This window comes from Hypanus sabinus, chromosome 9, assembly GCF_030144855.1.
Source record: "Hypanus sabinus isolate sHypSab1 chromosome 9, sHypSab1.hap1, whole genome shotgun sequence".
In the NCBI taxonomy this organism is placed as follows: domain Eukaryota; kingdom Metazoa; phylum Chordata; class Chondrichthyes; order Myliobatiformes; family Dasyatidae; genus Hypanus; species Hypanus sabinus.
In genome coordinates, this window is record NC_082714.1 from 81,515,687 (window position 1) to 81,534,123 (window position 18,437).

Genomic DNA, 18,437 nt, shown 5'->3' on the forward strand with positions numbered 1-18,437 from the left:
TCTTGGTCCAATTGAATACTCTCCCACAGGGTCCATCTTCAGTAGCTTAAAACTTAAGGCGATATGGTCACTGTCCCCCAACTGTACTCCCCCTGGAAGGTCAGTCACCTGGCCAGGCTCTTTACCCAACACCACAACCAGTATGACCCCTCTTCTTGTTGGTTTACCTACCTGTTGATTTTAAAAAACCCACCTAGATAGATGCACCTAACAAATTCTGTCCCATCTAAATGTCTCGCACTAAGAGGACCCAGTCTATATTAGGGAAGTTGGTCATCCACTACAACAACCCTTGAAGGACATAAATAGGGTGAATGTATACAAGTCTATTCCCTCTTGTTCTTGATTTCCCCAAGGGTGGGAAAAGCCTTAAGGAGAGGGCAGATATTTAAGTAAACACAAAGTGCACTGCAGATGCTGTGGTCAAATCAAGACGTACAAAAAAGCTGTATGAACTCAGCAGGTCAGGCATTATCCGCTGAAAGGAGCAGTCAACGTTTCGGGTCGAGACCCTTCATCAGGACTAAAGAAGGAGGGGGCAGGGGCCCTATAAAGATATTTAAGTAGGAACCTGGGGGGCAACTTCTTCACCCAGAAGGTGATCAGAGTTTGTAACGAGCTGCCAGAGGAAGTTGTTGAGGCAGGTACATGAACATATAAAGGACACTTGATTAGGTGGATGGATAGGATGGTTGATAGGAATGATTTAGATGGCTACGAGCAAATGGGACTACCTTGGATGGACTTCTTAGTCTACATGGCTGAAGGGCCTGACTCAAGAATCCCTCTCCCACCTTGTTTGATCTGTACTAAATGAGATGGGATTGCTAGTAAGGGGGAATTATAAAGGATAGAATACCACAGATACTCAGGTTCTCAGAATTCACCATCCACGTCAGTGATTCCACTGACAGAACCAAACGACACCTTCCTGCTTTTGCCAACGATATTGAATAGGGTGGGATTGTGAGAGGGTTCAAGGGGATGTGGGCCAGATGAGTAATGTGGCGAAAATGCAATGCTATCCAAAGTTGGTTAAATGATGTGAGATGGGGTTCAAGAGGACGCCTTGTGTCCTCATACACCAGTCACATTTGAACCCAGTACAGCGATCAGGGGTAGATGATGTGTCAGTCTTCATACACCAGTCACATTTGAACCCAGTACAGCGATCAGGGGTAGATGATGTGTCAGAGTGAGGGTCTCTTACCGCCCTGGTGAGAGTGCACTGTGAAGACTGTGCATAGTTCTGGACCCTGACCCAGGAAAGGACGCTCTTGCCGTGGAGGGATTGTGGTGGAGACTGGTGGGGAAGGTGTAAGGTTTGTAGGTTTGGGGTGAGATCGAAGTGACGGGGACTGGGTACTTTGGGGTTTAGATGAATGAGGGGGAAGTCCTGTCGAGTCTTCTGACAGGGCTAAACAGAGCATCTTCCCCTTTCCCCTCCCCACTCCCTAGGGTCACCATCTCAGACTTAGGGGTTGGCTGTTCAGGACAGAGATAGGAGGGTGGGGAGTCCATGAGATTCTCACTCCCTGAGGAACAAGTCACTGAGTTCATCGTAAACAGATATTTGTAGTTTTCTGGAATTAAAGAAATTGTTGGATATGGGGATATTGCAGGAGACTGAGTTAGAAGATCAGACATGATTTTGGCGAAGAGGGAAGCAGAGAGGCTAGGGGGAAGGGTTAGACTGTTTAGAGCAGGCTAGTCTCACCTGCTTAAATTCCACAACAAGGTATTCTGCAGATTACAAACTAGTACATCCATCATCATAGATCCCCTCCATCGGGCCAGACCACCTTCTCACTGCTCCCATCGGGCAGGAGGTACAGGCGCCTGAAGTCCCACACCACCAGGTTCAGGAACAGCGACCTCCCTTCAACCACTCGGTTCCTGAACCGACCATCACAACCCTAATCACCGTCTCAGTACAGCAACACTGTGACCACTTTGCACTACAATGCACTTGGTCTTTGTTCTAATCGTGTTCTTCCTTGTATAACTTACTTTGCTGATGATATTTTGTCTTTGATGCTCTGTGCCTGTGATGCTGCTGCGAGCCACTCTTCTTTTGCACCTGTAACTGACAGCCCACACCTGAAAGTTCACCCACAGCTACTTGGAGATGCTGTCATTCCTTCCCCCTTCACTGTGATCCTTCTATGACAGGCCAGCGGCCCCCAAACCCCTTCATACTCCACTGTGCACCCTCTCACCCTCCCCGCTGCAGCCCATTGCTGCTCACTTGTTAAATAGACTCACCGTCAGTACCAGCCGCAGTAACCCGCTGACGCTCCTCCCGTCGACAGCAGGCCTGGCTTGGCTTATCTGCACTTTCAGCGCGGCCAGCAAAGCCTTGACACCAACCTCAGTGATATGATTGTCTGGCACGGAAAGAGGACTCTGGTTACGACCGGAACCCTAGTTGACTAGCTGTATCAACTATGATTACTTTGCTCTAGTTCTTCTTAAAAAAAATTATTTCTATGTGTTTTATTTAGAGATACAGCACGGTAACAGGCTCTTCCAGCATGAACGAGATCATGCAACCCAAATACACCCATATGACCAATTCATCTACTAACCAACACGTACGACTTCAGACTGTGGGAGAAAACCAGAGCACCCTGAGGAAACCCACACTGTCACAGGAAGAACGCACAAACTTCTCACAGGCAGTGGCGGGAATTAAACCTAGGTTGCTCCGTTATACGACTGTGTTGTTTTAATTCTAATTAGAACACAGAATGGTACAAACCCTTCAGCCCAGCATGTTGTACTGGACTAATTAAATTACCTATCACTTGCCCAACTAAACAAATCTCTTTTGCCTACACAATATCCACACACTCGACACTGTAAGAATTGCTACACATATCAGCTTTGAATTTACTGCTTCTCACTTTCCATGCATGGCCTCTTGTGTTCTGTTATTTATATGGAGTTATTATACTTAAATCATGATATTTTTGTAACAATTGCATTTATGTTTTACTTGTGAATGCTGCTCTACTAGTTCCCGACTGTAATAAAATGAACCTTTAACCTCTCAAACTACCTCGTTATGATCTTGTACCTTAATGTGTTTACATTAGACTTTCTCTGTAGCTGTTACATTTTATTCTACATTCTGTTGTTCTACCTCAATGAAAAGTATGCAGTCCATGTTTTAAAAGATACAAGAGTTCCTGCAATTGTTGGAAATCTTGAGAACACACACAAAATGCTGGAGGAATTCAGCAGGTTAGGCAGCATCTATGGAGAGGAATAGAGAGTCAATGTTTTGGGCCAAAACCATTTATCAGGACTGGAAATGAAGGACCCAGAATAAGGTGTTGGGTTGGGGGGGAGAGAAAGGAGTACAAGCTGGCAGGTGAGGGCAAAGGTGGGTTGGTGGGCAGGGGAGGATGATGTGAGAAGCTCAGAGGTGATAGGTGGAAGGGGTAAAGGGCAAAAGAAGAAGGGGGAATCTCATAGGAAGGGACACTGGATCATAGAATAAAGGTTTGTAAGTAGGGAACCAGAGGGAGGTTATGAGATGGGGTAAGAAAAATGGTGAGAGGGCACATGTGGCTGTGGTAGTGAGCCTGGGTGAGCATATGGTCACAGAAGGAGAGCAGAGACACTCACCAAGCTACTCCAACAATCCATTCCAAACCTGCCACTTCTCCAGCCAAGGGGAACACCACCACCCACGGCTCCCGTCCAAGTCGCACTCAATCCCAAAGTAGAAATATACAGTACAGTGAAAAACTCTTAGGCACATATAAAATAAAAGTCTGGAAAGCAAAGATGCTTTTAAAAATAATGAAATCAAATATTTTAAAATATTAAAAAAATACTTTGAGCAATAAACAGTAAAAAACTAAATCAAATCAATATTTGGTGTGACTACTCTTTGCCTTTAAAACTGCATCAATTCTCTTAGGTACACTGTTGTGCAGTTTATTTGCCACAGTTGTTCTGAAGACTTTGGCTGTCTTGCTTGCCTCTGTCTCTCCAGGAAATCCCAGTTGTTGAGAATCAGGGCTCTGTAGAGGCCATTCCATCTGAAAGCATAGAGAAAATCTATGGTGCCTAAGCCTTTTGCACAGTACTGTACCATCTCTTCATCCTGGAACTCCCTCCCCAACAGCACTGTGGAAGCATCTTCATCACTGGCTCTAGAAGATGGCTCACTCCACCCCAACCTTCTTAACGGGAGATCAGGGATGGGAAAGACAATGCTGTCCTTGTATGCAAAGGAATTTCAAGAAAATCTAGCTTCTTAATCCTCCCGGAGAACAGAATGATGCGAATCACTGGCAAATCCACAAGGACAAGGACCTTCCCTAGGCACCAGAGGAGGTATCAACACTGACGTACAGGCACAGATGTAAGGAGGGACACTTAAAGCTGAGGCTGAGACCAAGAGGCTCACTTCTGGTCAGATGCACTACTGACTGTCCAAACTTACGTGACAGGTTCAAACTCATGAGACAAATGTTCCCTGCTAGGAACACCTGACCATCTTGATGTTCACCAGGTTCCAGTAATGGGTTCTGGATGCCCTGGGTCTGAAATAAAGGTTCAAGTTTAATTGTCATTCAACCATACATGAACAACGATGAATATAGCCAAATGAAAAACCAGGGCGAGGTGCAACAGTCACACACAGCACAAGGCACATGCAGCACATACAAAATAGTGGTAAAAAACAGTTACACAAAAAATATAGTCCAATAAATGTTGCAGCAGTCTGCTGTGGAACACAGTACAGCTTGTCTTCAGCCAAATGAAGACTGACCGGGGAGCAGCACGGACACTACACCACCCCACCTCTGGTCGAACGCACTGACCCTGATGCTCCCCCTTGGGCGGCTGCAAGCTGCTGACACAGCGACTTGAGGCCTAGTCCCTGCTATGATTGGGACCACTCAGGGTAGTGTGAGAGATGCTGACACAGCGACTTGAGGCCTAGTCCCTGCTATGATTGGGACCACTCAGGGTAGTGTGAGAGATGCTGACACAGCGACTTGAGGCCTAGTCCCTGCTATGATTGGGACCACTCAGGGTAGTGTGAGAGATGCTGACACAGCGACTTGAGGCCTAGTCCCTGCTACGATTGGGACCACTCAGGGTAGTGTGAGAGATGCTGACACAGCGACTTGAGGCCTAGTCCCTGCTACGATTGGGACCACTCAGGGTAGTGTGAGAGATGCTGACACAGCGACTTGAGGCCTAGTCCCTGCTACGATTGGGACCACTCAGGGTAGTGTGAGAGATGCTGACACAGCGACTTGAGGCCTAGTCCCTGCTACGATTGGGACCACTCAGGGTAGTGTGAGAGATGCTGACACAGCGACTTGAGGCCTAGTCCCTGCTACGATTGGGACCACTCAGGGTAGTGTGAGAGATGCTGACACAGCGACTTGAGGCCTAGTCCCTGCTACGATTAGGACCACTCAGGGTAGTGTGAGAGATGCTGACACAGCGACTTGAGGCCTAGTCCCTGCTACGATTGGGACCACTCAGGGTAGTGTGAGAGATGCTGACCTGCGGCAGATCCAATGGATTCAGCGATGAATGGTGGTGGTGGGGACCAGTGATGGGGGAGAGTGAGGATGTGACAGTGGGGCAGTTGTGAACTCAATGGTGAGAGAAGTTAAGGTCCAGCAATGGCAGGAAGTGGGGAACACAGCGACAGGGCCCTAGTGATAGAGGGTGACCCTTTCATGGGGGTGGTGGGGGGGAGAAGGAGATGGAGCTGATATGGCCACAAACACATTACAGACTCATGGAAAGTTTGGTTAGGGCTTGGTCCTTTAATTGTCTGAGGTAACTCAGATAGAAGTGGACAGGCAACTTCAGTCATTGCCTGAATAAGGACATTTGGGACTGTGCGCAAGTGACCAACCAAACCAGGAGGAGTCTAATGCCAACCTGTTAGCTCAGTTCATCTGCTTGAGAGTCTGAAGCCCAGGAGGATGACTACCACTGCCCTTGCATAGAGGCTACCTCATTAAATAGATTTAAGGCACAGTTAGATTTTGCATACCAGAGGAATTAAGGGTTTTGGGGAAAGGGCAGGTAGGTGGAGCTACCAGATGAGCCAAAGCAGGATAGGCTCAATGGGCAAGATGGGCAATTATTTTACCTGCTGCTTATGTTCAGTGTGTTGTCTGTACCTGTGTGTCTGTGATGCTGTTGCAATCAAGTTTCTCATCGTAGCTGTACCTCACCCTACTTGTGCACGTAACAATAAACTCCACAAGTATGATGAGTTGACAGTCTGGCTCCACAGTGCCCACCGTGCCTGTCCTCCATCACCACCTGCCCATGTGATGCCGGAACGCACAGGTGCGTTTGTACCTCTTGTTCTGCCCAGACATTTCGCTTTTCCTTTGCTGACCGGGTCATTTTGGTCTTGCTTAACTTCAGTTCAGCGGCGATGGACCCTGCAAGGCAAACAACCCTTCCAAGTAAGGGGCTGGAACAGTGAGCGGAAGCATAGTGTGGCCTGCCCAGGAGTCAACTAGGTCAAAGTCATATAGGTGCCTTTGAATGTTAGTTTAGGGCAGGCATCCCTAGCCCCACTACAGTCCCCTGAGCCACTGTTCACAGAGAGATCCAGCACACAAACTGGCCCTTCAGCCCACTGAGTCAGTGATGACCACCAACTGCCCCTTCAGACCCAGATCCCAATTCTGTTCTCCCCAAATCCCTCTGGATTCTACCATACACACACACAAGATTAGTGATTTACAGTGGCTTATTAACTCTTTGACCTTGCAAGCTGTTGGGATGTGGGAGAGAACCAGAGAATCCACAGGAAACCTATGCAGTGACAGGGAGACTCAGAGAGAGAGAGAGAGAGAGAGAGAGAGAGAGAGAGAGAGACACACACACACACACACACACACACACACACACACACACACACACACACACACACACACACACACACACACACACACACACACACACACACACACACACACACACACACACAGAAATTAGGATTGAATCAGAATCAGGTTTATTATCACCGGCATGTGACATGAAATTTGTTAAATTAGCAGCAGCAGTTCAATGCAATACATAATCTGGCAGAGAGAGAAAAAATAATAAAATCAAAATAAAACATAATAATAAATAAACAAGTAAATCAATTACGTATATTGAATAGATTTTTAAAAAAATTTGCAAAAACAGTATATTAAAAAAGTGAGGTAGTGTCCAAAGATTCAATATCCATTTAGGAATCGGATGACAGAGGGGAAGAAGCTGTTCCTGAATCGCTGAGTGTGTGCCTTCAAACTTCTGTACCTCCTACCTGATGGTAACAGTGAGAAAAGGGCATGTCCTGGGTGCTGGAGGTCCTTAATAATGGACGCTGCCTTTCTGAGACACCACTCCCTAAAGATGTCCTGGGTACTTTGTAGGCTAGTGCCCAAGATGGAGCTGACTAGATTTACAACCTTCTGCAGCTTCTTTCGGTCCTGTGCAGTAGCCCCTCCATACTGGACAGTGAAACAGTCTGTCAGAATGCTCTCCACAGTACAACTATAGAAGTTTTTGAGTGTATTTGTTGACATGCCAAATCTCTTCAAACTCCTAATAAAGAATAGCCGCTGTCCTGCCTTCTTTATAACTACATCGATATGTTGGGACCAATTAGATCCTCAGAGATCTTGACACCCAGGAACTTGAAGCTGCACACTCTCTCCACTTCCGAACCCTCTATGAGGATTGGTATGTGTTCCTTCGCCTTACCCTTCCTGAAGCCCACAATCAGCTCTTTCATCTTACTAACGTTGAGTGCTAGGTTGTTGCTGCGGCACTACACCATTAGTTGGCATATCTCAATCCTGTATGCCCTCTCGTCACCACCTGAGATTATACCAACAATGGTTGTATCATCAGCAAATTTATAGATGGTTCTTGAGCTATGCCTAGCCACACAGTCATGTGTATTTAGAGAATAGAACAGTGGGCTAAGCACACATCCCTGAGGTGCACCAGTGTTGATTGTCAGCGATCACCAATCTGCACAGGCTGTGGTCTTCCAGTTAGAAAGTCGAGGTTCCAATTGCAGAGAGAGGTACAGAGGCCCAGGTTCTGGAACTTCTCAATCAGGATTATGGAAATGATGGTGTTAAATACTGAGCTATATCGATGAACAGCATCCTGGCGTAGGCATTTGTGTTGTCCGGATGGTCTAAAGCCACATGGAGAGCCATTGAGATTGTATCTGCCGCTGACCTATTGTGGTGATAGGCAAATTGCAATGCAACCTAGGTCTCTGGATCAGTGAGCTAGGGGCTTGACCCACCGCGCCAGTGGACTGCCTGTGCTGATGTAGTGTTTTTGCTTTTTCTCCCCCGTCACGGCTGGCTTCCTTCTTCCCCTCGCTCATGAAGAATGGGCTGACAAATGGCTGATGGAATTTAATACAGACAAGTGTGAGGTATTGCACTTGGGAAGGAAAAACCAAGGTAGAACATACAAGGTAAATGGTAGGACACTGAGGAGTGCAGTAGAACAGAGGGATCTGGGGATACAGATACATAATTCCCTAAAAGTGGTGTCACAGGTAGATAGGGTTGTATAGAGAGCTTTTGGCACAATGGCCTTTATAAATCAAAGTATTGAGTGTAAGAGTTGGGAAGTTATGGTGAGGTTGTATAAGGCATTGGTGAGGCCAAATTTGGAGTATTGAGTACAGTTTTGGTCACCGAATTACAGGAAGGATATTAATAAGGTTGAAAGAGAGCAGAGAAGGTTTACAAGGATGTTGCTGGGACTTGAGAAACTGAGTTACAGAGAAAGGTTTAATAGGTTAGGACTTTATTCCCCGGAGCGTAGGAGAATGAGGGGTGATTTGATAGAGGTGTTTAAAATTATGATGGGTATGGATAGAATGAATGCAAGCAGGCTTTTTCCACTGAGGCTAGGGGAGAAAAAAACAGAGGACATGGGTTAAGGGTAAAGGGGGAAAAGCTTAAAGGGAACATTGGGGGGGGGGGGGGCTTCTTCACACAGAGAGTGGTGGGAGTGTGGAATGAGCTGCCAGATGAAGTGGTAAATGCCAGCTCACTTTTAACATTTAAGAAAAACTTGGACAGGTACATGATGAGAGGTGTATGGAGGGATTAGTGGGACTAGGCAGAAAAATAGCTCGGCACATCCAAGAAGGGCCAAAAGGCCTGTTTCTGTGCTGTAATGTTCTATGGCTTTAAGGTTCTATGAGTCAACCTTACCCTTACTGTTTCCTTAGCATCCCACTTCCACCCCCATCTCCAGCCAATCAGCCACATCATTAGCAATGACTCAGATTCAGCCTATCTCCATCACAAACCCTAATGCGGCCTCAGCACCGCCCCACATCATAAGGCTCAGCAAGATTTGTTTCTGATGTCTCTCTTTCTCACTGAAGGGCAGGGGTTCAGGCATGTTAGACTGAGATAGCTTCTGGATGAACTTGCCTCGTTTCAACATCTTGAAGTCGTCTTTCTTCGGTATAACCTGTGTGATGGATGGAGTTGCCTTCTCCAGAAAGGTCATTTCTTTCTTTATGGAGACGAAGAGAACAGACATTACTGGAAGGACTTGGTGGGGGGGGGAGGGGGGAGGAAAATCGCAATGACGCTGAATACATGAGTGAGACAGATCGGCTGGTTGGATGGTACCACAATAACAATCTGCACTTAGCTGGTAAGGTCAAGGAAGTGACTGTGGACTTCAGGGAGTGGAAATCAGGAGAACTCACAACTGACACAAAATGCTGGAGGAACTCAGTAGGTCAGGCAGAGTCTGTGGAAAAAACATAGATGACATTTTGGGCTGAAATCCTTCAGCAGGACGAAGGGAAAAAGGCTGAGGAGTAGATTTGAAAGGTGCTGGGAGGAGAGAAAGGAGCGCCAGGTGGTAGGTGAACCAAACACAGTGTATGACCCCAACAGACTCACAGGTTAAGTGTCGCCTCACCTGGAAGGGCTGTTTGGGGCCCTGAATGGTGGTGAGGGAGGAGGTGTAGGGATAGGTGTAGCACTTGTTCTGCTTGCAAGGATAAGTGTCAGGAGGGAGATCACTGAGGGGGTATGAATGGACAAGTGAGTCCATAGGGATTGCTCCCTATATGACTCCCTTGTCCATTCGTCCCTTCCCACTGATCTCCCTCCTGGCACTTGTTCTAGCCAGTGGAACAAGTGCTACTGTTCGGTGCTCCCGGTGTTCCCTCTTGTAATGCAGCGAGACCCAACGTAGATTGGGAGACTGCTTCACCAGGCATCTATGCTCTGTCTGCCAGAGCAAGCGGGATCTCCCAGTGGCCACTCATTTTAATTCCACTTCCCATCCCAATATGTCCATCTATGACGTCCTCCACTGTCAGGACAAGGATACACTTAGGTTGGAGGAACAACACCTTATATTCTGTTTGGGTAGCCTCTAACCTGATAGCATGAACATCTATTTCTCAATCTTCCAGTAATGCCTCCCTGTCATCCCCTCCACCATTTCCCATTCCCTTGTACCTCTCTCATGTTACCTCCTTGCCCACCCATCGCCTCCCTCTGGTGTTCCTCTCCCCCGCCCGCCTTTTTCCATGGCCTTCTGTCTCTTTCACCATCAACTCCTGAGCTTGTTTCATCCCTCCCCCTCCAAGCTTCACCTACCACTTGTTGTTTCTCTCTCCCTCCCCCCCCCCCCACCTTTCAAATCTACTCCTCGGCTTTTTCTCTCCAGTCTCAACGAAGGGTTTCAGCCTGAAATGTCGACTATACATTTTCCATAGATGCTGCTTGGCCTGCTGATGTTGCTCGGATTTCCAGCATCTGCAGATTTTCTCTTGTTCAGGAACACACAACCATGCTTATTGAGGGGTCAGCAGTGAGAGGGAGAGCAGCTTCGAGCTTCTGGACATCACCATCTCAGAGGACCTGTCCTAGACCAAACATATTCAATGCTGTCCAAAATTAGGCAGACCAGTAGCTCTTCTTCATTAGGAGCTTGAGGAGTTTTGGGATGTTACCAAGGACTCTTGCAAGTTCCTACAGATGTACCATGGAGAGCATTCTAACTGGCTGCATCATTGCCTGGTACAGAAGCTCCAATGCACAGGATCGCAGGAGGCTGCAGAAGGGTTGTAGCCTCAGCCAACACAATCATCCACCCATTGAGGACACCTTTAAGAAGTGGTGCCTCAGAAAGGCGGCATCCATCATTCAGGACCCTCGCCATCCAGGATATGAACTCCTCTCATCAGGGAGAAACTTGAAGACCCACACTCTAGGATTTAGGGACAGCTTCTTTCCCCTCAGCCATCAGATTACTGAATGGACAATGAACTCTTGAACACTACCTCATTATGCAACACACACAAAATGCTGGAGGGGAGGATGATAGCTCAAAGGTGACAGGTGGGAAGGAAAGGTTGGAGAGGAAGGAATCAGATAGAAGTGAAGACGGGATCATAGGAAAAAGGGAAGGAGAATGGGACCCGGGGGAGGTGATAGGCAGCTAGGAAGAGGTATGAGATCAGATTGGGGAATAGAAGAGGGGAAGGGAAGGGAAGGGATTTGTTTTTTTAACTGGAAGGAGAAATTGAGATTCATGCCATCAGGTTGGAGGCTACCCAGATGGAATACAACCTGAGGAGGCCATGGACTGATATGTCAAAACGAGAATAGGAATCTGCACTAAAATGTTGGGCCACAGGGAAATCCTGCTATTGGCAGATGGATCAGAGGTAAATGATGAAGCAGTTCCTCAATTTATGATGGGGTTCTCCAATGTAGAGGAGGCTGCATTGGGAGCACTGGAATCAGTAGACAATCCTAGCAGATTTACAGTTGAAGTATTGCCTCACCTGGAAGCATTGTATGGGGCCTTGAATAGAGGTGAGAGAAGAGGTGAATGGGCAGGGTTAAGTGGCAGGAGGGAGATTAGAGGAGAGGGATGAATAGACAAGGGAGTCATGGAGGGATTGAATCCTGTGGAAAGCGCGGGTGTGGGGGGGGGGTTGGCAGATCGTTTTGAAGCTGGCTGAGGTTGTGGAGAATGCTCTATTGGATGTGGGGGCTCATGTAGTAGTCGGTAAGGGCAAGAGGAGCTCTATCACTGTTAAGGTAGTGGGAAGATGGATTGAGCGCGAATGTTGGGGAAATGAAGGAGATGTGTGTGAGGGCGGCATCAATGCTGGAGGAAGGGAAACCCTGTTCTTTGGAGGAGGAGGACATCTAGATATCCTGGAAAAGAAAGCCTCATCCTGGGAACAGAAGCAGGAGAGATGAAGGAACTGAGGAAAGGGAATACCAATTTTACGAGAGGCAAGGTAGGAGGAGGTATAGTCAAGATAACCATGGGAATCGGTAGGTTTATAAAAGATGTTGGTTGACAGTTTGTCTCCAGAAATGGAGACAGAGAGATCAATAAAGGGGAGAGAGGTGTCAGAAATGGACCAAGTGAATTTAAGGGCAGGGTGGAAGTTGGAGGCAAAGTTGATGAAGTTGATGAGCTCAGTGTGGGTGCATGAAGCAGTCATCAGTGCAGTGGAGGAAGAGTTGGGCAGCATTACCGGGGAAGGCTTGGAACATGGACTGCTCTACATAGCCAACAAAAAGGTAGGCATACAGTGCCTACAATAAGTATTCACCCATTGGAAGTTTTCATGTTTTATGTTTTTTTAAAACATAAAATTGAATTACAGTGGATTTAATTTGGCTTTTTTAACACTAATCAACAGAAAAAACTTGTGTCAAACTGAAAACAAATTTCTACAATTTATTACAATTATTCAAGGCAGAATAATTGATTACGTAATTGCTCACCCCCTTCAAGTCAGTATTTAGTAGCTACAACTTTGGCAGCAATCACAGCCTTGAGTCTGTGTGGACAGGTCTCTATCAGCTTTGCACATCTGGACACTGCAATTTCTCCCCATTCTTCTTTACAAAACCGCTCAAGCTCTGTCAGACTGCACGGGGTTCACGAGTGGACGGCCCTTTTCAAGTCCAGCCGCAAATTCTCAACTGGATTGAGGTCTGGACTCTGATTGCAGGACATTAACTTTGTTGTTTTTAAGCCATTCCTGTGAAGTTTTGGGTTTATGCTTGTGGTCATTGTCTTAGTGGAAAACTAATCTTCTCCCAAATTGCAGTTCTTTTGCAGACTGCATCAGCTTTTTGCTGCATTCATTTTACCCTCTACCTTCACAAGCCTTCCAGCCTGTTGTAGTGAAGCATCCCCACAGCGTGATGCAGCCACCACCCTGCTCCATGGTAGGGATGGTGTGTTTTTTATGATATGGGTGTTTGGCTTACAGTAAACATAGCGTCTAGTCTGACAGCCAAAAAGCTCAATTTTAGTTTCATCAGACCATAGAACCTTCTTCCATCTGACTTCAGAGCCTCCCATATACCTTTTGGCAAACTAGCCGAGATTGCATGTGAGTTTTTTTTCCCCAACAGTGGCTTCCTCTTTGTAAATCTCCCGTATATATATGTTATATGGTTATGTAAAGCTGCGACTAGTGAAGGACCCGTGCAACAGTTGTTGTGTGCCAGTCTCTCCCATCTCATAAAGGACTCCTTCCATCCTGCGCATGGACTGTTTGAACTGCTTCCGTCTGGTAGGCGCTTCAGATCCCTCCAGACTAAGACTAATAGGCACTGGAGAAGTTTTTCCCTACTGCGGTCACTTTGCTGAACAGATAACTGCCGGTTAACTGTCGGCTAACTATTACTTGGATTGCACTACCTGTATGTATAATCTATATTTTCATTTATATTTCTCATTATTATTGTTATGAGCAGAGAGACAACATCTGCCGGAAGTAAATTCCTTGTATGTGCACAGGTACTTGGTGATTAAAGTCTGATTCTGATTCTGAGAAGCTTGTAACTCCCCCAGAATTGTCATAGGCCTCCCTCACTAGCCCCTTCTTGCATGGTCACTCAGCTTTTGAGGATAGCCTACTTGAGGCATATTTACAGCCGTACTGTATTCTTTCCATTTCTTGATGATTGACTCTAAGGGACATTCAGTGACTTGGAAATATTCTGGTATCCATCTCCTGACTTGTGCTTTTCAATAACCTTTTTGCGGACTTGCTTGGAGTGTTCTTTTGTCCTCATGATGTAGTTTTTGCTAGGATACTGACTCACCAGCAGTCGGACCTTCCAGATACAGGTGTATTTTTACTACAATCAATTGAAACACCCTGACTGCACACCAGTTGATCTTTATCTAACTCAATATGTGACTTCTAAAACCAATTTGCTCCATCAGTGATGATTTGGTGTGGCATATTAAAGGAGGTGAATACTTAGGCAATCAATTATTTTGTGTTTTATACTTGTAATTAATTTATATCATTTGTAGAGATCTGTTTTCACTTTGACACAAAAATGTCTTTTTCTGTTGATCAATGTCAAAAAAAGGCCAAATTCATTTCACCGTTATTCAATGTTGTAAAACAATAAAGCATGAGAAATTCCAAGTGGGGAGGAAAGAATACTTTTTATAGGCACAGCAGCTGGGGCCCATGCGGGTACCCAAGGCTACCCCTCGAGTCTGGAGAAAGTGGAAGGAGCCATAGGAAAAGTTGTTGAGTGTGAGGACCAGTTCTGCCAGATGGAGGAGGATGGTGATGGAGGGGAACTGGTTGGCTCTTTTATTGAGAAAGAAGCAGAGAGCTTTAAGGCCTTTTAGCTGGGGCATAGAAATGTATAGGGACTGGATATCCATAGTGAAAGTGAGGAGGTCAGGGTCAGAGATTTGAAAGTTACTGAGGAGATCAAGAGTTTGAGAAGTGTCACGAATGTAAGTGGGAAGGGACTGACCCAAGCAGGAAAGAATGGAGTCCAGATTTGTTCAGTGGGACAGAAGCAAGCAGAGACAATGTGCCTACCCAGTCAGGTTTGGATCTCAGGAGGAGGTAAAAGCAAATAGTCCAGGGGAGGAAACTATATTTGCTGGCAGTGGATGTGAGTTCTCCAGTGGATGAGATCAGTAATGGTGTCGGAGACAGTTCTCTGATGGTCCAGAGTGGGGTTGTCTTTGATGGGTATGGTGGGTACGAGGAGGTGTCTGAGAGTAGCTGCCTGGTCTAAGCTAGGTAAAGGTCAGAATGCCGCTACAACAGCACCCACCTTTGTCTGTGGGTTTGGAGAGTGGAGGGTAGTACGTTCAGGGGAGTAATATTTGAGGAGGAGAGAGGAGCGCTGAAGTCGAGACGGTTGATGTCTCGTTGGCAATTTGAGATGAAAAGGTCCAGAGCAGGCAGAGAACCAGAGCGGAGTGCCTCATTATTTATTTAGCTTAGTAATTTATGGCACGTTTGTGTGTTTGCGTTGTACTTGCTGCCACAAAAGAACCAATTTGACATCATATAATTAAGTGGTGATAAGTCTGACTCTAACTCTGAGGTAGAAGAGAGTATCATGGCTGTAATGACAGAGCATTAAAACCACAGCCCAAAACTCAATCTTCAATATTGTCAGCAACTTCCGCCCCCTTTACTGACTCTGTTTTCAAAGCCATCTCTACCTCCTCATGCTGTCCCCTCACTCCCTCTTCCTCACCAGACTGGATTGGTCACTGGACCATATCCAAGGGCCAGACTAGATCAGATCGACCACTGGACTGGATTGGATTGGTCACTGGACCACATGCACAGGCTGGACTGGATTGCCACTGGATGCACATCTGATATATCCCCCCCTCAGCGGTCAGCCAAGGTCAAAGGTGAAAGTTTAGGTTTCACATCAACACCTTGCCTCAAGACTGAGTGGGAAGTGAAACAGAAGCCAGTATGTGGCAGCACAAAAAAGGGCAAACCAGAGGTCATCAGGTGATAGGTGGGACCAGAAAGGGCAAATGAGCCAGATGGGGGAAGTGAAAAGAGCAGGCACCACGCCCTTTGAAAAAGAGTGCCCCTTTCCCCCTCACTCACAGTAAATGCAAGAAACACAATAGAATCAATAAAAGACCACAGGGTGGACAATAACCAAAGTACAAAGCACAACTACATACGCAAATACAGGAAGAAAGGAAATAATAATAATAACAAATAAGCAATAAATATTGAGAACACGAGATGAAAAGCTCTTGAAAGTGAGTCCATAGGATGTGGGATCACAAACAGAAGAAAATCTGCAGATGCTGGAAATCCAAAGCAACACACACACAAAATGTTGGAGAAACTCAGCAGGCCAGGCAGCATCTCTGGAAATGAGTAAATGGTCGATGTTTTGGGTCGAGACCCTTCAGTAGGAAATATCAACTGTTTACTCTTTTCCATAGATGCTGCCTGGCCTGCTGATTTCCTCCAGTATTTTATGTGAGACCATAGGTTGTGGGAACAGTTCAATGATGGTGTGAGTGAAGTTATTCCCCTCTGGTTCAAGAGACTGATGGTTGAAAGATAATAAATGGATGGATCCTGAGGCTCCTATACCTACTTCCTCGTGACAGCAGCGTGAAGAGTGCATGGCTTGGATGGTGGGGATCTTTGATGATGGTCGCTGCTTTCTTGCGACATCATCTCATGCGGATGTGCTCAATGGTGGACAGGGCTTCATAATGGCACTAATGTGATGGGCCCAGGACTGTTCCTCTGAAATGATAACACTGAGGAATTTAAAGTTGCTATCCCTCTCCACCTCTGATCCGCCAATGAGGACTGGCTCACAGACCTCCCGAGTCAATAATCATCTCCTTGGTCTTGCAGACATTGAGTGAGATTGTTATCGTGGCACCACTCAGCCAGTTCTCAGTCTCCTTCTCTGTGCTGTTTTGTCACCATCTTTGATTCACCCAGTGATAGTGGTATCATCAGCTTCACACAGAGCGTGGGGTATCTTTGGAACGAGCTCCCAGAAATAGTGGTTGGGACAGGCATATTAGCACTATTTCACAGCCATCTAGATAAGTACATGGAAAGAAGTTCAGAGCACTACAGGGCAAAGGTGGGACCGGACAACACAGCTGGCATTAATGAAGAGAATGTTTCCATACTGTATGCCTTCGTATGGCAAGACCTTAAAGAATAAAGTCCCAATGCATTCGGTCTCTTTAGGTAGGACAACATTCTCATTCCAGGGATTAATCTGGCTACAGCTGAAGGATGCAGCAAGTCATCAGGTAAAGGGAGAGTATAATGCTGGATTCCCCGTTCATGCTATCAGCTTGGAGGCAACCCAGAAGTGTAACTTCTCCAACCTGAGTTTGGCCTCATTTTGTCAGTTGGGGAGGCCATGGACTGGCATGTCAGAAGTCGAATTGAATTCTTTCTTTCTTTCTTTTTTTTCTATAGGGACGCTAGGGGGGAGGGGTTAAGGGGAGGGGGGATGGGTAATATAATTTTTTTTTCATACATTTATTTTGTAACTACTTGAAATACAATAAAAAAAAGTTAAAAAAAAAAGTCGAATTGAAGTGGTTGGCCACTGGGAAATACATTATCAATCTTTCCCCACATGTTTTAGCAACAGATAAACTCCTCACAGCTACCAGTGACTCGGTGCATCCAGCTCAGAGGGACCACAATCTTTGGAGTTTCTGATGGGTTGAGAGATCCAGGTGTTCGATTTCTTACCTTATCCTTCTTCTTAATGGCACTCTTGGCACTTTTCTGTGACTTGTCAATGGCAGTGCTACTTTCAATCTGGCTACTGCGATCACTCTTTGACTCTGGCCGCCGCAGAGAGGACTGATGAGTGAAATAGAAGTGTGACAAGTCAGTTACAGTGCAGCAGTGAGTAGAGCCACTTCAGAGACCTGCGTTCAATCCCCACCTCTGAAGGTCCATATGCATTTTGCACATTTTCCACATGCTCTCATTTACATCAACAGTGCAAAAGTTGAGAGGGTTGAGAGCTTTAAGCTCCCAGGAGTGTACATCAGGTCTAACCACATAGACACCAAAGCCAAGAAAGTTAACTAACACCTCCTCAGGAGGCTAAAGAAATCTGGCATTTCTCCATCAACCCTCACCAATTTTTACCAATGCACCGTAAGTTACAGTAAGGCAACATTCAGGTGAGGATGACTACAGCAGAGTGCAGGCAAACTGAGACAAGAGGGACCTTTGAAGTAAGATTACCAGAGCCAATCTTGTTTACTGGAGACAGACAGGTGAGATTAACTGTGGCAATGAGTAATCAACATAGAATAACCACTTCTCATGCTTTGAATTTTTTCAATGATTTTAAGTTCCCTGGCCCCCTCCGTCTTATTTTCACCATGGACGTCCAGTCCCTATATACCTCCATCCCCCACTGAGATGGTCTCGAAGCTCTTCGGTTTTTTTTTGGATTCCAGACCTAACCAGTTCCCCTCTACCACCACTCTCCTCCGTCTAGCGGAATTAGTTCTTACTCCTAATAATTTCTCCTTTGGCTCCTCCCACTTCCTCCAAACCAAAGATGTAGCCATGGGCACCCGCATGG

At 46.2% G+C, this 18,437-nt stretch overlaps 1 protein-coding gene across 6 annotated transcripts in view; it reads right to left on the minus strand.

Annotated features, from left to right (window-relative positions):
- Positions 1 to 18,437, minus strand: part of lrrc71 (leucine rich repeat containing 71) — a 166,347-nt gene that overhangs the window by 8,797 nt on the left and 139,113 nt on the right. For 4 of the 6 annotated variants that reach the window (XM_059979992.1, XM_059979990.1, XM_059979991.1 and 1 more), the window contains 5 exons: positions 17,585 to 17,698; positions 9,471 to 9,555; positions 6,355 to 6,440; positions 4,460 to 4,559; positions 2,266 to 2,387 (listed from right to left, as the gene is read on the minus strand). In XM_059979992.1, the coding sequence (XP_059835975.1) occupies positions 2,266 to 2,387; positions 4,460 to 4,559; positions 6,355 to 6,440; positions 9,471 to 9,555; positions 17,585 to 17,698 (507 nt within the window). Of the gene's footprint in view, positions 1 to 2,265; positions 2,388 to 3,145; positions 4,560 to 6,354; positions 6,441 to 9,470; positions 9,556 to 17,584; positions 17,699 to 18,437 lie in introns of those variants that run through there. The other 2 variants (XR_009514016.1, XM_059979994.1) reach the window with 2 other exon arrangements.